Source organism: Sinocyclocheilus anshuiensis, unplaced genomic scaffold, assembly GCF_001515605.1.
Source record: "Sinocyclocheilus anshuiensis isolate Anshui unplaced genomic scaffold, SAMN03320099.WGS_v1.1 scaffold121, whole genome shotgun sequence".
Classification (NCBI taxonomy): Eukaryota; Metazoa; Chordata; class Actinopteri; order Cypriniformes; family Cyprinidae; genus Sinocyclocheilus; species Sinocyclocheilus anshuiensis.
The window spans coordinates 827,240-836,471 of record NW_015539856.1 but is presented as its reverse complement, the minus strand read 5'-3'; the positions used below and the strand labels follow the sequence as shown (position 1 = coordinate 836,471).

Below are 9,232 nucleotides of genomic sequence, written 5' to 3'. Positions count from 1 at the left end.
GTAAATATATCAAAACTTAATTTTTGATTAGTAATATGCATTGCTAAGAACTTCATTTGGACAAAGGTGATTTTCTCAATATTTAGATTTTTTTGCACCCTCAGATTCCAGATTTTCAAATAGTTGTATCTCTGCCAAATATTGTCCTAACAAACCATACATCAATGGAAAGCTTATTTATTCAGGTTTCAGATGCTGTGTAAGTAAAAAAATTGACTGGTTTTGTGGTCCAGGGTCACATATATTCAAATACAAAACAGCTATTTTAAATTGTACAAATATTTAGCTAAATTGCCATTTTTACTGTATTTGTGCTTGCCTTGCTGAGCATAAGAAACATCTTTCAACTTTTAAACAGCAGCATATGTAAATAAATAAATAATATATTTGTTGTCTAAACAAGTGCAGAATGTTTCAGTATTTTGTGACTGTTTTAAACATCAGTTCCTGTATCAGTGCTTGATTTGCGTAAGAGTCTGTATTTGGCATTTAGATTCACAATGCCTCTTCTGTGTTCAGGAGCTGGGTACGGAGTCTCTCGGCACCTGTACAGATTTCCAGGCCGTGCCGGGTTGTGGGATCAGGTGTCTGGTCAGTAACACAGAAAACCTGCTGAAGAGAGACGACAGCGACAGCGAGGAGAACCAGCGCAATGCCGTCTTGATCCAGATCGGCGACACCAGAGCGCTCAGCAGTGACCACCCGCTCATCATGGACCCGCAGCCGCTCGGTGAGTGTCACATGACCGCTTCTGCAGGATCCCATTGGCTGCATACTCGAAATGAAATACAAATCTGAAGGTTCTGAGAGTGTAATGGTGTGTAATTACATACCTCATGGAATCACTCAATCAGTGTTTCATTTGTGGAAGGATGTGATTAAAACGGCTTGTATGTCACGTAGCATTTCATTTACCTCATACTTTACCTGTTAGAGATGTCTTCATTATTTAATGTAGGCTATATTTAAATAAATCTTTTATGAAACAAGTTATGACAGCCACTGTGTAAATGATTATATTTCAACAGCAAATAGAAATTGTATAATTTAGAAGTTAATTCAAAAACGGCATTGAGTGCAATTTACATGTTTTTTAATTTGAGTGTTGATTATTATAGTTAAAAATAAATAGTAATTAAATTTAAGTTTGAGCTCTGTTGTTAATTGTAACCTTATAGTAGGCCTAATGTAAAAGGGCTCCCTATAGTTTAGAGCACACATATTTTTTTGGAAACTGCGATACTTTTTTCAGGATTCTTTGATGAATAGAAAGTTAAAAAGAACAGCATTTATTCAAAATATAAATCTTTTCTAACAATATAAATCTTTGCTATCACTTCTTATCAATTTAACACATCCTTGCTGAATAAAAGTTTACATTTCTTTCAAAAAAAAAAGAATAAAAATTTACTGACCCCAAACTTTTGAACGGTAGTGTATATTGTTAGAAAGGATTTCTATTTTAAATAAATGCTCTTCTTTTTAACTTTTTATTCATCAAAGAATCCTGAAGAAAAGTATCACAGGTTCCAAAAAAATATGAAGCAGCAACAGTTTCCAGATCTGATAATAAATCAGAATATTAGAATGATTTCTGAAGATCATGTGACACTGAAGACTGGAATAATGATGCTGGAAATTCAGCTTTGATCACAGGAATAAATTACATTTTAATGTATATTAAAATAGAAAAATGTTATTTTACATTGTAATAATATTTCACAATATTACATTTTTTCCTTTGTTTTGATCAAATAAATGCAGCATTGATGAGCATCCTGTAAAAAACGTTAAAAATCGTTCATACATATTTAACAATAAAATCAGTTCTAGTAGTTGCCTAGTTGTATTTTATTAGCATGGCTACAGAGATGCTGCTATCAATAAAAAAAAAATGTCAGTGTATATACAGTAGTAAAATGTAACGCACATTAATGCAGGATCAATACTCGTCCACCTCTGGATGGTGCTGTGAAACCAGACACTTTCCTGCGTATTTGGGACTTTCACAACAGGTACAAAGCGAGTTTTGTGGAAGAGTTTTCCTTCATTGACGAAATTTTTTAGCAGTGACGGAAAAATCTGAAGGCAGTCTTTCACTTTGACAGATTACACTGAGGGTGATCTATTGTAATTTATAACTGTAATTCCCACCCTGTCCAGTTGGTGGATAGAATTTCAAATCTGAGACGTTTTCATATCAAAAGTAACAACGCACAAAGCTTAGCCTATTGCGATTTATTGGATGGGAGGCGCACTATAGGCCTATGTACGGTTCATTCATCAACTGAAAACAGCGTCGATTGGGACTTAAGAATCGATATTGGTTCATAAAAATGAGAATCTATTAAAATCGAGAAATAGTTTTTTTTACCCAGCCCTAGCATTTTTGTTGTTTTTAGTGGCCTCTGCTGTCACTGCGGTGTGTGTTGTTGAATATGAGAAGTACTCACAGTCTCTGTTCATCAGTTCTCATCATAAATAAATAAATAAATGCATAAGCCTATATGCTTGTCCTGTAGGTTCATTATTAAAAATGAAAATGTGAACAAAAATACAAGCAATTAAAGGTGTTATTATAATTAATTTAATAATTAATATAATTTATGCATTTAGCAGACGCTATACATATACTCAGGCTATACATTTTTTACCAGTAAGTGTGTATTTTTCATAATTCAAATATGAAAATTAAAATGACGGCTAATAATAGATTATGACGGAATTTTTACGACCCTGTCCGCCAAAAAGACGGACAATGTTAAAGTGCCCCTATTATGGGTAATGAAAGGTTCATATTTTGGTTTTGAGAGTCCCCAACAACAGGTTGACGTGCATGCAAGGTCAAAAAAGACTTTCATTGTCTTATAATATGCATTTATTTTTACCTTATTTGCTCAACGACTCCCAAATGATTCCCTCAACGATTCATTTTTCCAAACTCCTCCTTTGCGTGACGCTAATCTGCGGTGATTGGTCGGATTGGTCTCATTTTCATTTCATCTCACCTGTAACGCCTGATAAAGCAGCGTTTGTGAGCGCAGTGCTACTTTGTGTACAGCGTTACCGGGGAAACCGCTATTTATAAAACGGATAGTTCCGGTCGTTGATTCTGATTGGTTGAGCCAAGTTCGAAGCTGTTGTTAATCACTCTACAAACATACACCTTTGTTTACGTTTGTCTGTTGTTTTATTTGCTCTGTTTTATTTTGTGAAACCTTATTACGTGTATGGAATAACCGTTTTATAAAAGCAATCCGCTTCGCCTGGTGCCTAACAACCCCTTAGCTGTTATAAATTCACTGTAAACCACGGCTTCTTGGGGCTTATTGCTTTATTTTACCGCTCCAAAAGCGGCACCTAGTGGCATAGAATGAATTTGCATTTTCATTCAGACCAAGGCGAAAAGACCAACAAGTGGGTGGGCAATATGCTAATGTTTCATGTTGACGTCAACATGAAACGCTTGGAATTCGTTTTAAAAACGACTCTTTTGAAAGACAATAACTTTATACATGGTGCACTTTCAGATTTAAAACTTTGCAGGATGTTTTCATTCACTTAGAGCTGTGTTACACACCGCATGAAAGGTAATTTAACAAAATCCATAATAGGGGCACTTTAAAATCTAATGCAACCTCTGGTGTGAACACACCATGCTTGTGTTTGCGGTTTCAGCTGTAGTCCAGACGGCCTCGTTCACCGTGCTGATAGGGAACAGAGAGTGGATGAGGAGGAACGCGCTGCAGGTGCGAGCAGATGTGGATGAAGCCATGACGGAGCACGAGAAGAGAGGACGCACTGCAGTGCTGGTGGCTGTGGACAGTGAGTGAGACTCTGATTTCAGACACACTTTGATCACTAGGAATTTCCATATGAAACATCAGACAAGAGTTTGATTGTAAAAGTATTGTAAAAATATTTCTGACCTCGGTAGATTTTTCTTTCGGTAACTAATGATGCATTTAGTTCTAGGGCTGCCTCTGACTAAAAATGTGACCCGTGCTTGCAAAATGAGTCCTGAATGCATTATTTGCCATTCAAATAATTTAAGCACAGGCACACTTTTTAAGCAAAACCCTTCACAAAACGGAAATTAATTTATACATCCACTAAAATTTACATCAGTTGTTTAAAGGTCATTTAAAAAAATGCAAGAAAAGGGAATAATTTGCATCAAACAATTCACTTGCATCATTTGTTTGCAGATGACACTTGCTGTGATATGTGACCCGTGCTTGCAAAATGAGTCGGAATGAGCAAATTTTCAAAAATTAGTTCTTCATTAAAATACCTTCAAAATGACATATGACTTGTTGGAATCGGACGGAAAACGACTGAGCTACAGCCCATTAATCACAATATAGCTATTTTTTATTTTATCTTTGTTATTAAAAATAAGAACAAAGATGCAAATAAACAGTAGTTTAATCAAGAGCAGCGAGTGACTCCATATTTTCTTTTAATGTATGATTAACATTGAGACCTACCTTAATGCATGGATCTAATATAATGTCACACATCAGATTTTTCCCCAACCATTAACTAAACGCTCATTTAAGACATTATAGATTATTGTGTGAATCTCGTCAAGACATATTTCGCAATAATGTACTTATCACGCACTCCCGGAGAGGTGCGTCTTATGCACACGCTTTGCAAATGTCAGTCAGCGCGATCGCTTTGTTTTCATCAGCATGGGTTTGAAAATCATATTTCACTGGTTTGGACTCGTGTCATCAAGAATTCGATATGAATTTGCAACAATAGACCTACAACTTGTGGTGAGAAGCAGCAGCAGATGTCCAGATTACAAATATACCTGTGCTACATATGACTGCTTTTGTGCTCCAGGGTCACAAATGGAGGTTGATTAATTGCAACTGAAGATTGATAAATGTGATCCTGGAGCACAAAAGCAGTCTTAAGTCGCTGGGGTATATTTGTAGCAATAGCCAACAATACATTGTATGGGTGAAAATTATTGATTTTTCTTTTATGCCAAAAATCATTAGGATATTAAGTAAAGATCATGTTCCATTAAGATATTTTGTAAATTTCCTACCGTAAACATATCAAAACTTAATTTTTGATTAGTAATATGCATTGCTAAGAACTTAATTTGGACAACTTTAAAGGCGATTTTCTCAATATTTTGATTTGTTTTGCACCCTCAGATTCCAGATGTTCAGATAGTTGTATCTCGGCCAAATATTGTCCTATTCCTAACAGACCATACATCAATGGAAAGCTTATTTATTCAGCCTTCAGATGAGGCATAAATCTCAGTTTCGTAAAAATTGACCCTTATGACTGGTTTTGTGGTCCAGGGTCACAAATGTGCACATTGTTTGTTTATTTTGAGCATGTGTGCTGCATCCTTCTCAGATGAGCTTTGTGCAATGGTGGCCATAGCAGACACGGTGAAGCCTGAGGCTGAGCTGGCCGTCCACATTCTCACAGCAATGGGGCTGGAGGTCGTGCTGATGACGGGAGACAACAGCAAAACAGCCCGAGCCATCGCTGCCCAGGTACAGCACCCTTTGACATTCCCTTCAGTGATGATTGTTCTCTTGGCGCGGTGATTGTTTAGCAGCTGAGGTTGTGGGGTTTTTCCAGGTGGGCATCAGGAAGGTGTTTGCAGAGGTCTTGCCATCTCACAAGGTGGCGAAAGTGGAGCAGCTCCAGCTAGCGGGAAAACGCATCGCAATGGTGGGCGATGGAGTGAACGACTCGCCGGCGCTGGCTATGGCAGATGTGGGCATCGCTATAGGCACGGGCACGGATGTAGCCATCGAGGCAGCCGACGTGGTGCTCATCAGGGTATGAAGACTAGGGCTGGGAAAATGAATCGATGCATTGCATTGCGAATCGAGAAATTATCAATTCTGAGATTTTCCGAATGCTAGGGATTCAGACAACATACAGAACTACCAAATTTTTCTGTAAGTTTGACCGCAACATATAATAATTGCTGTTAATAGTGTTCACCGTCTGTTTGATTACATGACATTAACTAACTGCTTGATTTTTACCGTGCATTTCTGCCATATGGACATCAACTTGAGATAGTCACCACTGATAAGCTATTTCTAAATATAATGTAGAAACTTTAATTTTCTGTAAAGCTGCTTTGCAGTGATTCGCATCGTGAAAACGGCTATACAAATAAACTTGAATTGAATGTAATTATTCACTCAACTCACGATTCGATTCACGATTTGATTTTCTCACGATTATCTCACGAAAAAAACTGAGATTATACAGTAAATGAAAAGGTGTCCTTTTATTAGGCTATTGCCGCACATTTCTTAGTGAAATTGACATATAACAAAACTAAATTGAAATTTTAAAACAAACCCCAAATCAAATAAGTAAGTTACACAGATGAAATAAATCTCTTCATATAAACAAACTAAGGCTTTGTCTGTGCTCTTTCCATTTAAAATTAGAGGCAACCACTGCATTTTAATCACGATCCAAACAAAGATGCTGCATACATGCAACATGAGCAGTTTTTAATCTAAATTAGATTGTATAATTTCGATATTTGAAGCAAAAACAGAATGGTCTGACTTCAGTTTTGTGAAACTATACAACATAAAACACATCTGAACGAAACAGTAGACGAGCTGCATGAGACGCAGATTCACTCTCTGCCAGCAGGTGGCGCTCATGAACAGCAATCATACAGTGTTTACCGCTGTAAACAAAGCAGAGCTGCGCTTATGAACACTACTTCAATATGCATCGTTCATATTCATCGTTCTTTCTCAAGTCAATTCTGACTGCATGCTTTAGAAACAGCCGTACTCTGCTTGTTTCCAAATCCTTACACACACTTGAACCTAAAATAATCATTCATAAAATTCGAAAAGGTTGTAGCGAATTGCAAGGGTGTTCACAGTGGGCTATGTTTACATTAATCTCGCGTCATAAAAGCATTCTGAGCCGAGGTGAAATTACAGTTCTTCAGCGCTCTTCTTCGTGAGCATTTGAGTGTGCGGATAAAAACTAGCCTAGAGCGCCATCTGCTGTTAAAATCTAAGCTCAGAATCGATTGCAGAAAGATCGCAATGCATTCGGAAGATCTCAGAATCGATCCACCAATCGATTCTGCATCGATTTATCGTCGCAGCCCTAATGAAGACTGTAATGGCTGTGTTATGTTGAGACATGTTGTGGTTGAATTAAAAAAATGCTGAATTAATGTTGTCAGTCTTAACCTGCTGATCTGAAGGCTTGCACTTGGATGTTAGAATCTAAAAGTATAAAATCTGCCTGTTTGAGATTTTTAAAAATTAATTTATTTCTTTATTTTTACAAAAGTAGCATTTTTAACAATTTGTAGGGTTAGAAATTTGTATCCTTTTCTTACCCCCTTTTTAACCCAAACACAAAACTGTATGGTTTAGATTAACATGAGATGGCACTTTTTGATTCATCAATTTATTTATTTATTTTTTGTCATAAACAGAATGATCTTCTTGATGTTGTTGGGAGTATCGATCTTTCTAAGAAGACAGTGAAAAGAATCAGAATCAACTTTGTATTTGCACTGATCTACAATCTTGTGGGGATTCCCATTGCTGCAGGTAAAAACAACTAAACCAAATAAGATAAAAAATATTAAATTATATCAGTATTATTGGCACTTTCCACAGACAGGGTACAGAATAGAGCCTGAAATGCTTAAGAAATTAAGTCAACAAATGGTGAGAGAAAACCTTCAGAAAATATTGGTCATGTTGAACTAAATAATAAATTAGCTAATATATTTTCTATTCATCCAACTGTTCGAAAGTTTGGGGTCCGTAAGGTTTTTAATTATGTCTCTTCTGCTCACCAAGGCTGCATTAATTTGATCACAAATACAGCAAAAACAGTGAAATATTATTACAATTTAAAATAACTGTTTTCTACGTGAATATATGTTAAAATGTAATTTATTTCTGTGATCAAAGCTGAATTTTCAGCATCATTACTTTCCTTCAGAAATCATTCTAATATGCTGATTTGCTGCTCAAGAAACATTTCTGATTATTATCATTGCTAAAACTTTTTTTTTTTCGAAGAAAGTTCAAAGGAACAGCATTTATTTGAAAAAGATTTTAGTTACATTATTAAAGTCTTTACTGTCACTTTTGCTCTATTTAATGCATCCTTGCTGAAAATAAGACAGACTGAATTCATTTTTCTCCAATGTTTTACAGTTCTTTTCCCAATAGAATAAAATAGGACACGTCAACGTAAACAATATTGTACAAGTTTTAGTTTGTAGCTACTTTTCTTTGAAGGTCAGTATTAGGGATGTAACGATTCACTCAACTCACGATTCGATTCACAATTTTTTTTTTTACAAAATGAGATTTAAGACAAATTATAAATTAAATGTGTCCTTTTTATTATTGCTTGGACAAAATGCTGCACTTTGTGAAATTGAAATATAGCTATAATAATATACTAATATAGCACTTGCATATTATTGCTCTTTTGTTGGTTTTGATGGCTTCTATTGTCCTCATTTGTAAGTCGCTTTGGATAAAAGTGTTTGCTAAATGACAAAATTTAAATATAATGTAAATGTAAATAACAAAACTAAACAAAAATTTGAAAACAAGCCCCAAATCAAATAAATAACACAAATAAAATAAATCTCTTCATATAAACAAAATAAGGCTTTGTCTGTGCTCTTTCCATTCAAAATTAGAGGCAAACACTGCATTTTAATCATGATCCAAACAAAGAGCAGTTTTTAATCTAAATTGGATTGTATAATTTCGAAATTTGAAGCAAAAACTGAATGGTTTGACTTCAGTTTTGTGAAACTATACATAAAAAATATTTGCATGAAACAGAAACCGCAGACCAGCTGAATGAGACGCAGATTCACTCTCTGCCAGCAGGTGGCGCTTAAAGCATTTCCTTGGTTTCTGCTGTAAACAAAGCAGCGCTGCACTTATGAACTTTAATATGCATTATACAGAGGCAAGATGAATAGAAAAAAATTAGTGATCGACCGATATTGATATTTTATAACCGATACCAATTATTTGCATGTTTATGTGCCCGATAACCAATATGCAGAACCGATATTTATTTACTGTTATAAAGTAAATAAATGACTGAGTAAAGTAAGTCCATACTTCACTTTTGGTTTTTCCTCCTTTCAGTCATCTTAAAGAAAGTGTTGAAAATTAGCAGTCTTTCATGTTAAATTTAATCTTCATAT

At 35.5% G+C, this 9,232-nt stretch overlaps 1 protein-coding gene across 2 annotated transcripts in view; it reads left to right on the top strand.

Moving 5' to 3' along the window:
• atp7a (ATPase copper transporting alpha) overlaps nt 1–9,232 on the top strand; it is a 40,941-nt gene that overhangs the window by 26,930 nt on the left and 4,779 nt on the right. For both annotated transcript variants that reach the window (XM_016481191.1, XM_016481192.1), the window contains exons 17-21: nt 520–730; nt 3,679–3,825; nt 5,389–5,531; nt 5,620–5,823; nt 7,478–7,595. In XM_016481191.1, the coding sequence (XP_016336677.1) occupies nt 520–730; nt 3,679–3,825; nt 5,389–5,531; nt 5,620–5,823; nt 7,478–7,595 (823 nt within the window). The remainder of the gene's footprint in view (nt 1–519; nt 731–3,678; nt 3,826–5,388; nt 5,532–5,619; nt 5,824–7,477; nt 7,596–9,232) is intronic.